The following is an 18,750-nucleotide window of genomic DNA, read 5'->3' on the forward strand; positions in this document are numbered from 1 at the left end:
TCTCAGGGCAGGGCCACTGAAGTGTCAGTACGAGGCGAGCATCAAGTGCCCCCTCGACCCCACCTCGGGCCACCGAGGCTGCAGAGCTGTGTGACCTCGCCTCCCAAGGAGCACCTTCCCCGCGCTGCCCTCCCCCGAGGCCCCTCAGCCTCCTCTTCCTGAGCTGGCTCTCAGTCCACCTCACCAGACAGCAAACCACGGCCCCCTCCGTTCTACTCAGGGCACATGGAATGAGCCCGCAGATAGTCAGAGGGGCTCAAGCCTGGGAGAGGGGAGAGGCAGCGGGGTCTCACCCTCGAGTCAGCCCTCCCCTCCACTCCCCTCCTCAGCGCTCAGCCGGGGCCCGGGCAGAACCAGGGCAGCTGGCCCGGGACAGCTGCACAGGGTCCCTGGGCAGCAGTCTGGCCCATGACCCTGAGGCCCTGCCCAGCCCTCTGCACCCCACAGCTCATGTCCGTACATCAGCAGGTGGTACAGGCAGTCTGCACCATGGCCAGGTTTGGCCCTGGCCATGGCACTGAGGCGCACAGGGACCATGGGCAGAGCCTCTCACTTGGACCCAACCTCTGAGTCTACTGAGGGGCTGCGCCACCCAACCGCCCCCATGCTCTACTGAGCTGTGACCTAAGAGGGCGGCTGAAGCCTCATGGCAGTTGGCCACACAGACCAGGGTCCAGCACAAGAGCCCGCGGCCTCCACTCTGTACATTATTTATAGCCAGGGTGGTCCAAATACACCCTGGTGTTTCCAAAAGGCTTCCCAGCCCTGGGCCCCTTTTGCCTTCAGAAAGCATCTGGAAAGATCTCAGATGACGTCTCTTCATGAAGAATAGGGCCCTTGAATCTGGTCAAACCCAGGAGGCAGCAGTGGACCTGGTGCCTCCCCACTTCCCTCCACCAATGTCCTGAATCCACTGACCCTGGGGCCTCCAGCACCACAGGCAGCTGGGAGACCTAAATAGACTGGTGCATAAGAAGATGCAGCAGCCCTGGCCAGTGACTCTAGGGTCGGAGCCGGCTTGGGAGGTGCCCTGCAGAGGCTCTTGCAGACCCAGTGGCTCTCCACCCCCAGGTGGGGGCTGAGGAAAGCCTGTCACCAAGGGCGCCAGGGACTCCCATAGGGAGCAGTCAGGACCAGGACAAGGCCCTGTCGCCTTCCTTGCCCAGACTAGGAGTGAGGGAGAAGGTGGGCCCACCCTCCAGGTGTCCCGCCACCACAGATGGGCTGGACTCTGGAGGCTGTGACCAAGGAGACAGAAATGTCATGGTGGACGAGCAATACTGTTTGAGAAAGGGCCTGCGGTAATGAGGCCAGGCTACTGTGTCTAAGAATGGCACGGGCGGCCAGCATAGCTAATGCTAGAACATGTCTGGACACCAAGGGCGCTGGGACCTCCTGATCCCGGCCCGGCCTCTCTAGGCATTCGGCAGGCCGCAAGCCTGGACAGCTGCCCAGCCAGCCATAGAAGGCAGCATGGGACCTTTAATGGGCTCAAGGTGGCCCCTCTGCCACTGTTGTCCAGGAACCTTGGACAGCAGGAACCCCCACCCAGTGCTCAGCATTCTAGAACCATCTGTGTAAAGTCGTTAATTCCTGTGGCTCCCTCCCTGGGCAGCTTGAATCAGGAAAAGTCAAAGAGAAAAAGGCCAGAGACAAAGGGCAGCCCCAGTCAGAAACTTGGTGGGCGTATGTTTGTTTGCACATGTATGTGCCACGTGGGCTGTGCACGAGTGCATGAGTGTGTACTGGCCGCATGTGGCTGTGGATGTACGTGTGCTGTGTGAACTGCACGCCTGTGTGTGTGCCTCTGTGTGTGCACCTGCTGGGAGCTTGCACTTGTGCACATGAGTCTGTGTACATGTGAGTGCACATCTGCTATGTGTGCATGTGCAAGTGTGCATCTGCATGCGTGGTCCGTGAGCGTGCAGGGAAGTCTCAGGCAGACCTGGACGTGTCAGTGGGCACGTGGACATGCATGCTCAACAAATATCTTGTTTCAGGGAACCCGTGCCACAGGGTGGCCTCTGCCCCAAGAAAGTGCACACACTTGTCGCACAAACATCTCACCTGCTCTGAGGGTAGGGATCCCAGGGGCAGTGGACAGTTGTGCTGCTCAGCCCTGGGTCTGCAGGCCCAACAGGGAGCATCTACCCTTCATTGCCCAGAATGGGCCCCCCAACCATCCCATCAAGTCCCACACCTTCCCTTCCCCAGGGGCCAGAATGCATGGCCAGGACACCAACCCTCCTTCCTGATGCAGAGTAGCCCACAGACTAGCCTTTGCACCTCCTCCTGCAACCTAGGAACGCCCTCCTGCTGTCCTGGGGGGTGGTCAGGGCTACTGGAGAGGCCACCGTCCACCATGCTCACCCTGTGGAACCCCAGTGCCCCAGGAGCCTGCTGTGTCTGAGGCGCACAGCAGGGTGCCAGCGTGACAAAGAAGCAAATCCCCCTCAGGGGCAGAGACCCTCCTCCAGGACTGCATGGGCTGAGAGCAGCCTGGGACCTTGGGCCCTAGTGGTGAGTGGGCTAGGCTGGCGGTGTGTTGGAGCTGGCCACCCTTGTCCTGTTGTGGGTCCAGTTGGAACCTCCCTACCTGACACCAAGAAGGACTCAGATCCTAGGCCTGACCTGGTCCAGAGGGGCCATGGGGGTGGCCACTCACACTGGAAGGGACATTTCTCACCACTGAAGGGCTCTCTGCCACATGATACTGTCCTTGAAAAGCAGAGTGCCAAGTAGATGTGTCAGGAGAATGTGGACAGTGGCTCCTGACCGGCGGCCTAGCAGAGTGTCCCCGGTGGAAGCTGGGTGCCCTGGCACTCGCCCACTCCTGATGACAGACAGCTTCCCCAGGTCCCCAAGTGCCCAGGACCCCCAGTGGCCAGGGGCATGTGATCCCCCTAACCCTGTTCAAAGTTCTTCCAGTAGGCAAGAGTTCTCCTCCTGGTCCAGAGTCGGGGGGCTGAGCTGGCACAAACTGGGGGGCTGCTGCTTCAGAGCACGCAGGTCCTGTGATGCCATCACCAGAATGCCTGAGGCTCCTGGGCCAGATGCCACAGGGCCAGAAGGTCCCCTCTGCCTCCTGGTGGCTGGGCTCAGGCCCCTAAAGCTGGATACCCAGTGGGCCAAGGCACCTAGACAGGAGGAAGAAAGGTCCCTACTCACAAGGTCAGGGAAGGAGTGTCTCAACTCCCAAAACATGGGAGACCACAGCCCAGGGGCCCCCAGTAGAGAGTGTGGCTGGGGGTGTCCAGCTCTGGTGGGAAGAACACATGGCAGCCATCTGCAGTGGGTGAGCTGGCTGACCAAGGGCTTTCCTGACCAGCGATGGCATGATCTAGCCCTGTCTTGGTCTGCTGGGGCATAAGTGGTGGACTAGCAGGGCGAACCCTGGCTAAGGACTGTGCGGGCCACTCAAAGGGCTAGCCACAGCCTGGTGACCAGCACCCAGCCAGGCCAATCAGGAAAAAGGACAGGTCATCGGAGCTCACCCAGAACTCCTGTGCTGGGGAGCTGCTGGCTCCTGTGTGCCCTGGGAGAGCCCAGGGTCAGGGCAACTGGAGCCTCCAGGGCCCCTATCAGAGGAGGCTGCAGGCTGTGCCCCCAGGAGAAGTCAAAGTCAGCAGGCTCCAAGGTGACTGGGCCCCACTTTTGTTCCCAAGGCCTCACTCCTTCCTCAGCTCCAGGCAAAGGCTCCTGAACTTGGGGCAGCTCCCATGGCAAGACCCACAGAGCTGGAAGGAGGAGGGGGAGACGCTGGCCAGCAGCTCTCTAGCCAGGCACCCAGGGATCGAGGCATTGCCCAACTGTTCACAGACAGATGGCAGGCCAGGAGATGGTTCGCTGGGGACAGGCAGGAACCCAGGGACAAATGGTCAGGTGCCAGAACAGGCCACACCCAGTGAGCCGTCACACCCTCCTAAATCTGCAGGTCCATGCTGGGCACCCACTGGACCTCAAGGCCACCATTGTCAGGGGGCAAATCTGCCCTAGCCACACCCTCCCTGGGTCCTGCTCCCAGCCCACACCCCACAGCCATGCCCCTTTGGTCACTCGGCCCCTTCTCACTAGCCAGGCAAGGTCTGTCCCTGCCCACAGACCTGGCGGAGACCGCTTATTGCTGCAGGGCGCTCCTTCAGCCCCTGGTTGGAAAAGAACTTTTGCAAAATGTCACTGCACCAGTCAAGGAGCCCTGCCTGCCGCACCCGCATTGGCCTGACAGCCCCAAGGAGCCCCCAGCCCACTCACTCTGGAACAGACCCCGCAGAGCTCAGCCCCAAGACAAGACAGGCAGAGCGGAGCGGGGCGGGGCGGGGCCCTGCGACCTCACTTCCTGGGCCCCGCCCAGCCCACCTCGCCAAAGGGGCCCTCCCCGGTGGCAGAGCGCGGCGGGGGGCCGCAGGGCGTGCAGAGGTCCGAGTCCGTGTCAGACTCGCCCTCCGCGATGTAGGGCCGGACCTTGGCGCAGGGCGCCGCAGCCGCGTAGCCGCTACTGAGAGCGTCCAGGTTCTCCTTGGACTGGGAGATGCTGAAGCCACTGAAAGAACGTTCCAGCTCCTCGTGGTCCACGGATGGGATGGAGATGGACGTGTCGCTGTCCCGCAGGGCAGCCTCGTGGGGCCTGCAGGCCGCAGCGTCCTCCAGCCTCAGGAACTCGGTGCTGGCCCGGTTGCCCCCGCTGTAGGCGGATAGCGACCGCTCGTGGGCGGGTGGCGGTGGGATGCGCACCAATGAGCTGTGGTCTCCCACGGGGGAGGTGCCGTGGCGCTGGTGGCTCTGTTGCTGCCATGAGGTGGACGGTGGGCACGGGGCAGGGGGCGCGCAGAAGTTCCTCTGGCCGGTGGAGCTGCTGGAGCGGATGACCTTGACGATGCAGCCCTGTTTCTCCACGTGCTCCCGGCTGTCCTCGGGGCTATGGTATGGCGGCGCTGGCTCAGGCTCTTTGGCCCCGAAATAGGCCTCGGTCTCTGTGGGTGGGATGCCCATGCGCTGCGTGTAGATGCTCACCAGGAAGTCCAGCTTCTTCTCCATGGACAGGACCTGCAAGAGGGTGCTACTGCTGGCCAGGGCTTCCAAGGGACCAGGCCTGTCCTGCGCATGGAGGGAGAGCCAGGGTACACCCAGAAGTGGAGGTGGGGGGGGGCGGGGAGGGGGCAGGAGCTGCCCCTCCTTCAATCCGGATCCAGCAGCTCGCCCTCGGATCCCACCAGCCAGTATGTGGCCCAAGCTGAGGCCCACCTCCCAGCAGACCCAAAGGTCTCACGTGATGGTTTCTGAGGACCCACTCCCAGGAGAGACACATGGGGGTGGGGTTGCAAGGCCAGAGGCAAGGAAAGCCAGAGAGGTGTGACTTCTGCACAGCAGATCTACCTCCCCCCCAACAGGACCCTCAAATGCAAGTCCTGCCTCCCAGCTACCCCCACCCAGGATAGGGAGGGAAGAGCACAAACGGCGCTTCTGACTTCAGTGCTGGCACCAGAGGTGCAATACATGCTGGATTCCAAGGCATCAGGCAGAGGCGCCTGAGGCTGGGCCTTCCCACAGCATGCACCCCAGCCCACCCTGCCCCTGCCAACACAGTTCCAGACGGCCACGCAGTCCTTCCCACCTGCTTCTCCACCTTGCCTAGGCGTCCCATCATGCTGGGGTCCTCCGGCAGTTCTGCCTCCGCAGGGCCCTTGGTGCGGTCCTTGTCCGTTATCGCCGGGCCACGCCCCACGATCTGGTCCACTCTACCGGGAACAGAGACCCGGCCCCCAAGCATGAGTTCAGAAGGATGTGGCTTGGCCCCTGCCCCTTCCACCCGGGCCAGCCCACAGCCCCCAGATCTGGGCTCCAGGCCCAGCCCAGAGCCGACCAGGGGGCGGCAGGTGCCAGGACAGACGGGCACTGTGCCTCGCGTTCGCGCCCTGCTTTCCGACACGCTCAGGGTCCTGCTCCTACCCGTTCCGTTCCAGTGGGGTCTGGCACATTAAGAGGAGTAAAGTAAAGGCTCTTCCACTGGGGCCAGTCCACCCCAGCTCCTCTGCAGCAAGGGTCCCCTGTCCTCCCCTGGGCCCCATCCCAGCCTCCCACCCAGCTCCCTCTCCTCCCTGGCCTGTGGCTTGTTGGCCTCACAATAAACTGAGGCCCAGAGGTCAGTGAGGCTGGTGGGCACCCAGCCCAGGCTTGGGAGCAGGGGTGCTGTGCCCCTGCTCCAGCGGCCACAGCCACCCCCCGAGCTTTACTCCGACGTAATGTGCCACTGAGGCCCTTGACCCCAACAGGGTCTGACAGGGACAGTTGAATGTCTGCAGCAGGGACAACAGAAGCGGAGGCGGTGAGGGCTGCAGCTCCATGCACCAGGACGAGGATGAAGGGAAGAGAGCCGCCCAGGTCCCGCCAATGCACCAGAGGAGGGCTGGGACGAGCCGCCGCCAACCAGAGATGTGTGCACACGAGTGCATGGGTGTGTGCACATGCGTGTGAGTGCACTCTACATGAGTACACACTCATGGGTGTGCGTGGGTGTCAGAGTACATTGTACAAGTCCACACTTGTGTGTGCATGGTGTGAGTGCACTGTGCATCTGTGTGCTCATGACTGCATACCTGGGCATGTGTTCACAAGCATGTGTATACAGGCTATGCATCTGGGTGTGTATGCATATGAGTGTATCACATGTGTCCATTGTGTGTGCGTGGGTATACACATGGGCATGTATGAAGTGAGAGTGAGTTGCATGTGTGTTCATACACCAGTGTGTATGTGCATATTCAGGATATGGAATTCAGCTGATGTGGTCTTGAATGAGGCCCTAGCTCACTGATGCCATAAGGGAAGGAGGCTCCTTCACCCTGGGGACCAGCTCCTGTTGAACAGATCCACAGCAGGTCCTGTGAACAGGGAGGGCTTCTGCAGGGCTGGCAGGGGCTGGGGAGTGGGTGTGGGCCAAGAACTGCAGCTGTGGGGACACCCCCTCAGAAATGAAGATGCTGTGCTGGCTGCGTCTGCAAACCCCACTGGGCTAATGGCAGCTTGAGACAGGGTGTGACTGAGCAGGACCAACCCTGGCCAAGGCCACCAGCCCATCTGGTTCTCAGGACTGCAGCCTGTGCACAAAGCACACCCAGCTGCTTTCTGCAGGCAGGAATGCCCTGCCTGCCTTTGTGGGGCGGGGTATCTTCCTTCTTCACATAAAACAGAACAGGGCCAGGCTTGCGGCAGCCAGGTGCAGCCTCCTCATGCTCCAGGGGCTTCATGCTAGACTCATGCACGAGGGGAGGGGGCCTCTGGCTCCAAGCAGACGCCATGGCAATGGAGAGGGGCAGGCCCTGGTGTTCCAGTGTCCACATAGTCCAGGCACAGATGCGCAGCACCTTCACCCCGGCCACATGACGGGCTGCCTGCCTGGTAGGTCTCAACGGGAGCCTCAGCCCAGGGCTCAGCCTAGAACCACTGTGGCAGCATCTGGGAGAGGGTCTTCTGTGTCACCTTGCCACCTTCTCCTCTTGGGCTCAGCTGAGGAGTTGGATTCAGTCCCCACACACTCAATACTCCTGGGGTGAACCTGCAGGTCCCTGGCTGCAGCAGTCTGAGAGGTCTGAGGTGGGTGCCAATGGCCAGCAGGGCCTTCCTGGCTCACTGCTTGGACTCCCAGCCACCATCTCCTGCAGCAATGCCCAGAGGATGGGGCTTCAGTCTTACAGCACAGCCAAGCAGTGGACTTGGCAGACACCGTTGGGGGACACCCTGGGTCAGGAAGCCACAGGCACAACCTTGCCTGCTTCCCGGGACCCTCTCTCCTGGGCAGAGCTGCTGGGTTGAGAAGATGCCCAGCACACTGAACCTCAGCCTCCTGGGCAACAACTTTGTCCCAAGGGGTGGGCAGACACTACACCTCTCAGTTCTGCCCAGATGGCCTGTTTGTTTGTCCCCTGTGCCTGCCCCAGGGCTTCACCATTGCTGGCCTATCTGATGTGCTGGAGGAGAGACATCTGAATGGTCCCAGAGAGCCGGAGGCTGTGAAGGTCTCACTGAACCACTGAAGAACCTGCTTTTGCCACCGGATTGTTCCCTGACCCCCGTTCTGCCCATCCAATGGGGAGTCCTGCCATCTCCTTTATCACGATTAACTACGATGACCACAACTCGAAATAGCCCCAGAGGTCAATTGGAGCCACCTTGGTGCTGGGTGCCCGGCAGACCTCTCCTTCGTTAGTCCCAACTGTGAGGAGGCAGGCAGCAGGGGCTGGTGCTGTGGACACCTTGTGTCTGAGGAAAGAACCAGCTGCTCAGAGCACACAGCACAAGGTTGGGCCAGGAGTGTAAGGGGATGACCCAGTCACAGGCAGGTATGGGGGGTGCTTGACTCGGTCAGTGCCCAGGGAGACCACAGAGGGCCTCAGCCTACAGGGTACATCTGCAGCTAGGCAAGGAAACACCTGTGTGGCCACTGATGTTCTCTGCTTCTGCCCAGGAGTCCCCCAGCCCCAGGTGGACATCATAAGGACACCCACAGAAATGAGCTCCTGCTGCCCCAGGAGGACTGAAGGGCAGTGGGCAGTCCTGACTCCCTTCACTGCCCCCTGGGGCCCTGGTGAGGGGCAGTCTTGCCCTGTGCAGGGCATTTTCAGGAACAGAAAGCCTGGATGTGCCCTCTGTCCTGTGGGAAGGACAATATGAGGTGCTGCCGTCATGTGGCCTGGAGCGAAGGCACTGGCCATTCACAAGACAGGTTGGGAAGAGACGCGGGTCCTGACCTAGGTGAGTACTGGGGTGACTCTCTCGGAGGGGCCGTGGGTCCTTTGGTAGGGTACTTCTTGTGCCGGGGAGTTGAAGGGGGTGGGGGGCCCACAATCATATCTATCCTGGCAGCGTAAACAAGAAAAGAGACACCAGCAAAACGCATCGTCAAGCAGCTCATCAGGGGTCGCTGGAAACTCTAGGCGACAGGACAACCCAGCTCAGACAACAGCGGTTCTTCTGAGGAGCCCGTGTGCTCCCCCAGAAAGCAGCTGGTCGCCCCTGTGGCCCTCGGGAGTGCTGTGTCTGCCCGCGTCCCAAGCACAGGGCTGGCTCCAGGAGCTCGCCCTGAGGGCAGGTGGGCATGGTCGCAGGAGCATGCTCGCGGAGCCAAGTCCCAGAGAAGGTGCTGGCTGCACAGCGTGAATGGGACATCACAGACGAGGGAGGTCCAGGCTCCCCAGGCCAACTGGTCTGTTTCCAGACAGACAGGGAAGGAGTGGAGAAAGGTGGATGGAAGGACCTGCTAAGCAGGCAGCTGACCAGTATGGAGGATGAGGCACAGGATCCTGCCTGGTAGTCAGTCTCTGCTCTCTGCTCTGGGGAGGCCTGTAGAGGTCCACCCTGAGCCCAGGCAGTGGAGAAGACACCTCCCTGACCCCCATCCTGGGAGCAGTCTAAGGCCTGAGAGGCCCCTGACACCTGAGGCAGGAGAGGGCGAGCTTCCCCATCTGGCTGGCCATGACCTCCAGGCTGCCCATCTCTGTCCAGAACCTCTCCATATGAGCAGGACCCAGCTGCAGCCACAGCCTTTGTTGGGAGCCCTGGTTGGAGAGGGCCCACCAGCAGAGCCAGGACCTCTGTCAGGAGAACCCCTGCAGCACGTGGCTCCCTACAGGTGCCGCTACACGTGTGGCCACACGTGTGCACGTGCCGGCTGTGTGTGGCTATGAGCACACTGGGGGGTGCAGGCTACAGCACAGCAAGAATGTGGGTCTGTGCACACATACACACACCTGTGCATGTGGGTGCATGTGCATGCTCAGGCCCCAACTTATGCTGTGATGTGTATACACGGAACTCCAAGAATGAGCTAGCCTGTTCCACACATGGACACCAGTGGGTGCCCAGTGACCACCAGCCTAAGAGCACCCAGGAAGTGGGATTCCTCCTTCATAGGGGGTGGATGACCACATTTTAAAGAAGAGGGACGGGTGGGATGTGCTGCCTGGTATGTCACGGAAGCCCTGTGGCTTCATCTCTCACTAGGGATACTCCATTCCCAACACACATGCACACACACGTGCACATGTGTACACACACGTGTATGCATCGACTCATCTGTGTGCATACACGGCACAGCACACAGGTGCACATGCACACACCCACACATCAGACACACATGCATGGGCACACACATGCACACACATGCACCTACACATACGCATGTGCACCCTCATCCAGAGATCCTCACGCGTGCACATTCACACACACATGCATGTGCACACATATATGCGTGTGAGCGTGCATGTGCACGCACGCACACACACACACACACACACACACACACAACTTGCCCATCACAGTGCAAGGAGGTAGGGGAGAGAGGGGAGACGAAAGAAATATTAGAGACAGACTGTGAGAAGACACAGCAGAAAACTGCAGAAGCTGGCTGGTGGGAAGCCCACCTGAGCACTGTTCCCACCTGCACCCCTGGGCCAGCCCCCAGCCACCCTCGAGCCAGCCCTGGACTTTGACCCAGAAGGCCCACCAGGGCCCTGAACTGGGAGGTAGGTGAGGGGCTCTTGCCTGGACTGCAGGCTCTTGATGCGGGACAGCATATCCAGGTGTCCAGCTGAGTACTGCTCAATGACATCCATCACGTCGTATGGCCGCAGACTCTCCTTGAACTTCCGCTTGGACACCAGGAACCGCATGACACTGAAGTGGTCAGGCAGAGCCATGAGGTCTGAGGCAGAGAACACTCTGGCCATGCCTCAGCCAGGCTGGCCCCAGTGTCCACCAGCCTGTCACTCTCCAGCACCTCTACAACTGTGGGTGCCAGGGGCCACCCACCGGCCACTTTAGTGCCTGGCATCACAGACCACCTTCATCCACCTGGACCTGCCAGGGCCAGGCAGCCCCCACTGCATCGAGGTTGTGTCTGTCCCACCCGCTTGGTGAACTCAGTGGCACCAAAGGGGAGGGCCCGGCAGAGGGGCCTTGCAGCCAGCACCATGAGGGGCCATGCAGTCCCTCACCACACAGCTCTGATGCTGACTTTGAGGCCAGGAGTCAGGTCCTCAGTCACGAACTCGCAGGTGCAGCTCTTGTTGTCCTCCACTGCGTCCTCCCCAGGGAGACTTGCTTCTGGGTGGAAGGTCGTGCAGACGTGAGTGGACGCAGGCAGCTGGGCCCCTCCAGCTGCAGACCCACCCACCCTGCCTTTCTCCTGCAGGTGTGAGGGCTTCAAAGGGCCTCCCCAGTACAGATGGCAGCTGCCCACAAGGGCCATTCACATGCAGCACGCTGCGTAGCCACAAGAGGAATGAATGGCTCTGACATGAGACAACATGGCTGAACCTGAGGACCTCAGCTCAGCGGGGCAGCCGGGCACATGCATCAGGAGCTGCCCAGTTCCACTTGCATGAAACACAAAACAGAAACCAGAGGTGTGGTGGCCAGGGCTGGTGGGCGTGGGGCTTCCCTGCAAAGGTGATGGCGAAGGTGAACGTGTGAGGTGCCACTGCGCAGTGCAGACTCCCCACTGCCCATGTGCCTGCAGTGCACTCAGCCTGCAGGAGGGCAACCCTGCCAGACCCACCTTCTGAGTTCTGCCGGGACGCAGCGCCCCTGATGCGGAAGGCCTGGCGTGCCCTGCTGCGGTCTCCGAAGCTCCAGCTCTTGGGCACCTTGCTTGGGCTGTCCTCAAGGCTCTGGTCAGCACTGGGTGACCGCCGGACCGTCTGGGCCTGGGGAGACCCTTTCCCCTTGGCAGCCACGCCTCGAGGGCTGGAGAAGACACGGTCTTTCAAACTGACCTTCTGGCTGCTCCCATGAGAACCGACAGAGAGACAGACAGACACAGAAAAACAGCAAGAGAAGTCACTCCGGAAAGAATGCGGGCCAGGTCTGCTCGCGACCAGTGCTGTCCCACAAGACTGGACTGGGACTCAGGTCCAAAGACAACCGACCAGCAAGTGGTGAAGCCCCGGCGCAAAGGGAGGGGCGCACAGGCACAGCCAGAGCTCCGTGCCGGGGCGCGGGAGGAGCGCCCCCAACTTAGATCACTCAGCGGCCACTGCAGTGTGCCAGAGCCCTCTGCACACTGTCCTGCCAGCCCCTCAAGGTGACACTGAGATTTGCAGGTGCCCCAGGGAGGGGGCTCTTCCCTGGGGACTTTGATCTGCACCAGACCTGCCAGTAGCTTTCCCACAGGCCCAGGAGCAGCCATCCCTCTCTCCACAGCCTGCCAGGGGTCGGGGGGTCAGGGGGCCAGGGCTCCTGCTGATGCTTGTCCAGCCACTGGCCTTTCTGATGGACCCTGGGGACCCTGGCCTCCACTGTGGGGGCTGCATAGTGCCTGCCCTGCCTTCACCAGCTCTCATCTGGACAGCTACACATAGGCTCTGGGAAGATGGCTAGGACCAGGTGCCCCAAGCTGGCCCTGACATTCCCAGGCCTGCTCCCCAAAGCCCTAGCCCCAGGGCAGGAAGAGGCAGCCACAGGGGTGGGAGGACAGAGGCTGCCCCCAGAAAGTCCTCCCTGTCAGGCTGCTGTTTCCAGTCTCGAAGGTCCTTGGGCCCCCCTACACCTGTGTTTCTCGGTAACCACGGAGACAGGCAGGCCCCAGTGTTCACAGGCTCCCACATCCCCAGGCAGGCAGCAGGTGAGATGGACGTCCATGGTGGAGCTGCTCCAGGCAGACATGGTCTCCACCTTCATTCTGGGAAGCATCGGGTCCCGGGTCCAGAACGGGTAGTCGCTCCTACTGGGACTCCACATGGCCCCACAGGAGAGCAGGTCCTTGTGAACAGGACCCGCTCACGCCAGCCACGGGAGCCCCAGGTTCACCAGGACCCTTGTCGAGCACAGCAGACAGGGAGGCCTCCAAGAGGACGCCCAGTACCCAGGACTTGCTGGTGTCTCTGACTCCACCCCCACTGCTAAGCATGGCCAGGGAGACACAAGAAGCAGGCAGCAGAGGTGACCACCCTGGAGAAAAGACAGCCCTAATGCCCAGTCCACCTAGCCTGGACACTGCAGGTAGAGACCATGTGCCCTCCCCAACCCAGTCCTGGACAGCAGACACCTTCAGAGAACTCCTGTGCCTGCTCAGGGGTCTCTAAGTAAGAGGAAGAGAGAAAGAAAGAAGCCCCTGGACCCATGGCCTGGACAGGGAGCCCACTCAGGGCAGAGGGTCATCTCTGTCCTGTATCAGTAACCACTGGCATCGGTGTGCTTGGAACACTGGCCCTGCATCTGTACCTCTGTGCCTGAGGTCAACACAGAAGGGTGAGGCCCAGGATCCAGATGACCTTCAGGTCTTTAGCCCAAAAGAGACCATGGAGAACTGGACACTGGAGCCACTTTCAAATGGCCATCCCAGGCTGAGGGACCACAGGAGCACTGAGGCCCACTGGGCACCCAGACTTGTCCTCAGGGGGATTCTTGCTTCTGGAATGTTCTTCTCTCCTCCTATGGACTCATCCTCCATCATACAGCAGGCCACTTAGGTGCTGGAAAACGGGCCTCCAGGTCCCCATGGGGCAGGCACCAGGATGCCAAGGAAGCCACTCAAGGTCTCCCTTCTTCTCCTCCCTCTCCAGTCTAAGCAATGACGGGAGGGGAGGGAACTGGCACTTCCTCTTCAGTAAGCACTAATGAAGCTCGGTGGCCCACATCCAACCGCAGGGCAGCTTCCTCCAGGGCTCCCGGGCTGTCTGGGTGCTGGCAGTGTGCAGTGGGGAATGTGTGTGTCAAGAGTCCAGATCAGATTCCTGCTTCCCCAGCGTCGCACAGACAAGCCAGATCCCTCTGCCACCCAGACCATGCCCTGCCCAGAGAGGGGCTGCAGGGAGCTGCGGGAAGAGGGGTTGGGGGTGACTGCTGCAGGCCTCTCTAGGCAAGATTCCCACATGACCTCCAGGCTACAGTCTTTCCTCCCCATCAAGTCAGCCAGAGGCCCTCTGGGAACCCCAACCCCACACACGGCTGCCTGGGGCTAGGCAAAGGCAGGCTCCCGGCCTCAGCGTGGCTCTGCCTCCCCAGCTCTCAGACTTGGCTCCCACCTGAGACCAGGGGTGAGGCCCTGCTGAAGGAAGGGACAGTGAGTTTGACACTTGGGGGACACTTGGTCCCCCCCCAGCTTCCCTCAACTTGAGCCAGGAGGGTATCCAAGAGTCTTGGAGACTCTGCCTCCCCTCCCAGGCCAGGACAAAGCAAGAGCTCCCTCCACCTGCCCTGCAAGACTGCCTGTGGTCAGGGATCCCTCTTGTGCCAAGGCACAGTGCTTTGTCACTCACAGGACAGGAGCAAACACAGGAAGAACCTGGGAGAAAGAGCTGGGCTAGCCTCTCCCCTGCCTGTCACCCGCTCCTCGGGGAGAGAGTCAAGTGGGAATCAGGGCAAGATGGCCCTTGTCTGGTCAGCACGCAGGGGTCCAGCTCAGCAATGCAGTTAGCGGGTATCCACAGAGAAATACCCAGCCCATATCTGGACAGACGATACCCAGGGAGGGCAGGGGGCATTCTGTGAGAACACACACAGCAGGGCAGAGCTTGGTGGGTCTCCTGCTGTCCACACTTTGAAACCCGCCTGGTTCCCAAGCAGCCTGACCTCAGCCCCTGCTCCAAGGATCCAGCCTGTGATCAGAAGCACCCTGGACACAGACACTCTGGGCAAGCAGGAGAGCTTCAGCCAGGGTGGGAGCAGACTGCCTCCCTCAGCAGCCCTTTCTGGGGCTGCAGCGGCCTCCCCCACAAGCGCCCACCTCCAGAACACAGGCAGCAGAGGGCCCTGTGGGGCAGCCCTGCAGCCGTCCCCCAGTGGAGACGGATCCGGAGCATGCACGGATGCAGATGCACAAGCATGCTGCCCCGCACCGACCGGCCTCATGCACAGGACAAGGTGCACTTCCACTTCCAAGGTGGGCACCTCACAGCTGCCTGCTGGTAGCTGGGCCTCACCAGCCAGGAAGGGAACGCATAGGAGAGGAAGCCCAGGAGGCAAGGGGCCCCCAGAGCAAGCAGGACAGATGCCTTCACACACCCAACAGCAGACAGGGACAGGAAAGGTGTGGTGAAGGTGCAGGGAGGGGCTTTTCCACCGTCCTGTTTCCAGTCTGCCCTAAACCAGACCTGTAAGTCAGAAAGGGGAGCCGGGCCTCCGCCTCTGGGGGATCACACAGCAGTTGCCTCCGCCAGTGGGGCGCTAAGGATGGGCCTCAGTGCCTAATAGAGGTGCTAGACTGACCAGCCAGAGCAAACTCGCCCAGGGCAATAACTGTTTCCATGGCAACAACCCTCGGGCAGGGCGGGGTCAGTGAGGCGGAAGGGGGCGCCTGCGCCCGCTCAGGGTCGGTGGCCCCAGGAAGCGAGCAGAATTGGGCGGGCGCTGTCCGCACGTCCGAACCTCTAATAAGCAGGGAGGGCAGGAGCGTGCAGCGGGGCCAGTCCGTGCAGCATCGCGTGGTACCTAGAGTGTCCGGGGCAGCATCCACACAGGCACCCTCTGCACGGTCTGCCTTTACTGGAAATGAGGAGAGCAGAGTTAGTCCTGGGGGCGGCAACAGGACCCGGCGAGCAGGGCACTGCGGCAGCCTGAGCACCCTGGACGGTTCTGGGCTCACAGACCGCCAGCTGCGGAAGGAGTGTGCGCCTGAGCAAGGATAGCGAGAAGGGATTTGCTTGCGAAAGTCTCCCGCAGCCTGGAAAAGAAAATAGTCCCCTATTTTTGGAGAAAAAAAAAATCCTTGTTGTTTTTTTTCTCCAAAAATACCTTTTCCTTCCAAAGCCAGAGTTTGGGCTCATGTCTTAAGAGATGTATTATTTTTTGCTATATTCATGCCAATAAAAAATAATACATGTGCTAAAGACTTTGCAAAGAGCTCATCCAGATGGACATGATCCAGGAAGTGACCCCAGTGAAACATGCAGTCTCTGGAGGAAAAATGTGAGGTTCCCACAGGCCAGCCTGTCGCCCAGTTGAAAGTGGCCTCAGTGTACCCAGGAGGCAGTGGCTGCCCCTAATGGGAGGGAGGCCAAGGAGAAGGGGCTTGGGGACACCTGAATTTAAAAGGACTTTCTTGCCAAGTCAGTTCACCTGGGGCCTCAGGAGTCATCTCTGTGCTGAGGCCCTTTGCAAGCAGAGCCCCTCCAGCCCATGGAGAGTCCTCAGAAAAGTCTCAGAAAATGTTCAGCTTTCCCAAGAATCTCCCCCATGCCCTTGAGATTTATTTCTGCCACCAAACTTGCAAATGTTTAAATAAAAATGAACACTACAGACTACCAATGATCACAGAAATCCTCCCCTTTCTTCCAGGCTGTTGCTTCTCCTTCACCTCCAGGTCCCTCTGAGACCCGGGAACCCAGTGTGTACGGCGGTCTCAAATCAGAAGCACACAAGTCCCAGGAGCGCCGAAGCTTGTCCCCTTCACACATCCATTCAAGTAGCGATGGTGGCATTCTGTGTTGCTACACACAGTTCTGTCTACTTAGGCACGAAGGATGCACTTCACCAACTCTAGCAGGTTAGTGGCTGGGAGCTTGCTCAAAGGCCCTGCTGCCCAGGAGGGCCAGGAGCCCTGGACTGTCTCCCAACAAGACCCTGAGCAGGAGGGGGCCTCTGTGCAAGCCCTCATGCAGGTTGCAAGCCCTCAGAAATGGCTTACGCTCCCCAGTCACTCTGGGGATGGCGGACCCCATTGGCTGGACTCCATGTGCTGACTGCTGGCCATCTGATACAAGATGGTTGTCAGCAGAAAGCCCAGTGATCGGACCCAGGTGGCACCTGCAATGGCCCACAGCTCCCAGAAGCCCTGCCACCCCTCAGCCTCAGTTGTACCCAACCAAATCCGCCAGGCAAGCAAAGCCCTGACCTCCTCCACCCTCTGTGGTTTTCAGGCCAGAAAAACGGGCTGCGGCCCAGGATCTTCAGGAGGGGAAGGACGGCGAAGGAGGCCCCTAGTCCCCAGCACCTTGGAATGTCCCCAGTTTTGAGCACTTGGGCACTGCACCCACAATGCCCCTCCCAGGCCCCAAGGTCCGGTTCTGCGGAGTGGAGTATGTCCAGCAGCTGCACTGTCTGAATCGTGGCCCTGGGCCCAGGAGTGGGACTCTGGTTGTGTCCAGTGTCTTACACTCGAGTCCTCCACAGACAGTGTGATCTGAGAGCCTGACAAGAGCTGGCAGGGTCCCCTGGCCTTGGCCTCCCTGAATGACCCCCCTGCTCGGTGGGGTGCTGAGGATCCCTGACTCAGGCCAGAAGGACGCTGTCTACCTCCTCTGGGCTTGAGGATGGCACTGGGCTTCTTCCTGCCCCCGTCAGCCAAGAGCAGCTTTGCTTCATCCGAGAACTGCCCAACAGACCTCCAGCCCCCAGGCAGGAGGAGCAAGCAAGCCCATGGGGGTCCTGGGTTCCCCTAGGGACAAAGATGCCCACAGACACTGACCAAGACCAGACAGGACAGACGTGCACCGCACACACAGATGCCTCCACCTGGGACACTGGGGAGGCCCATATGGCAAGGGGCAATGCTGGGGGCATGGGGCTCCACAGGCATGGGGGTGGGAGGCGGTGAGGAAGGGGACAGGGCCACAGAGAATGGGGCAGAGCAGCACAGGACAGAGCCCCCGCCTGCCCTGGCTCCCGACCCCCACCCCCAGTGACTCCAGCACAGTCACGCGGGTCTCCTCAGGAGCCGAGGACCCCAGACAACCTGGGGCTTAACCCAGGACCAGAGAGTGTGACTTGGCCCAGACTGGCTGATGCTGGCCCAGGTCCTGCCAGGCAGGGAGCAGGGCATTGCCTTTGAAGGGCAGGCGCAGGCGCAGCCACTGGCTCCCACTGCACAGCTGAGCCTGGGCAGAGATGCTGGGAGCAGCTTGTGGAACAGGCACCCCTGCTTGTTACCCAGGTAACAGGTTTCCTGCACACCTACTGTGTGCTGGATGCTGGAGGAGACTGTGGCTGCCCCAGGCAGGGGGACAGACACCACCCTCCATTACCTGTCCAGCAGGAGGGTGTCCCAGGGAAAAGGTGCATAGTCTTCACTGACACACTGTCCCTCGTGCCCACAGCGCCCAGGCACCTTCCTGGCGCCTCAACCCACAGGGAGCCAGGAGTAGCTGCTGAGACCCTGGGAGCCCTTCCCAACACACAGGCCCCAAATCAGCTGCCCCAGCTGAGCACTTACCACGGGGCGTCCCAGGAGGGCCATTCTGCAGGCGCTGCCCTCAGGGGAGGGCGTGGGGAGGCACAGGCAGGCAGGGACCACCAACAGGCGGGGAGACAGAGGAGTGGTGGGGCAGGGAGCAGGGAGCCACGGAACATACCAGAGAGCCAGGGGCTCCGTGGGTCCTCACCTGGAGTCCTGCTTTCAGGGCCAGCACCTCATCCCAAAAGACAGAGCAGACGAGAAAGGGGCCCAGAAGGGCAGGGACAGTGATTAAGAGCGATTGGGGACAGCGAGCGTTCCTGAGGGTGGGAGAGGGAGAGGGGCCGAGCCGGGAGCCCAAGCCGCACGGCAAGCGGGACGCGGGGTGCCCAGGGGCCCGGGCCAGGCACTCCCACGAGGGTCAGCCTCCGCCTCCATGGCCACGCAGGGCTCCCCCTCCAGCAATGCCCAGCCCCAGGCCAGGGGAGGACAGGGTGGGAGAGGCCCCGCCACAGCCGCAGTGAGAACAGTGCTCTCCGGGTGCAGCCCCTCCGAGGGGGCGCCCTTCCTTTCTCACCCCCCTCGTCCCCGTCCTGTTGGCAACAGCGCCAGCCACACGCCAGCCAGCACCGCCCTGGGCCGACCCT

General features: G+C 61.0%; 1 protein-coding gene across 14 annotated transcripts in view; it reads right to left on the reverse strand.

The window, feature by feature from the left end:
• Positions 1 to 2,826: 2,826 nt before the first annotated feature.
• KCNQ2 (potassium voltage-gated channel subfamily Q member 2) overlaps positions 2,827 to 18,750 on the reverse strand; it is a 50,713-nt gene continuing 34,789 nt past the window's right edge. For 2 of the 14 annotated variants that reach the window (XM_079127994.1, XM_079127989.1), the window contains 7 exons: positions 15,424 to 15,477; positions 11,552 to 11,775; positions 10,989 to 11,097; positions 10,537 to 10,668; positions 8,745 to 8,852; positions 5,612 to 5,735; positions 2,827 to 5,043 (listed from right to left, as the gene is read on the reverse strand). In XM_079127994.1, coding sequence (XP_078984120.1) covers positions 4,330 to 5,043; positions 5,612 to 5,735; positions 8,745 to 8,852; positions 10,537 to 10,668; positions 10,989 to 11,097; positions 11,552 to 11,775; positions 15,424 to 15,477 — 1,465 coding nt within the window. In that variant the 3' untranslated portion in view covers positions 2,827 to 4,329. The other 12 variants (XM_079128000.1, XM_079127997.1, XM_079127996.1 and 9 more) reach the window with 10 other exon arrangements.

The sequence above is a fragment of the Sciurus vulgaris genome (assembly GCF_902686455.1).
Source record: "Sciurus vulgaris genome assembly, chromosome: 2".
NCBI classification, from domain to species: domain Eukaryota; kingdom Metazoa; phylum Chordata; class Mammalia; order Rodentia; family Sciuridae; genus Sciurus; species Sciurus vulgaris.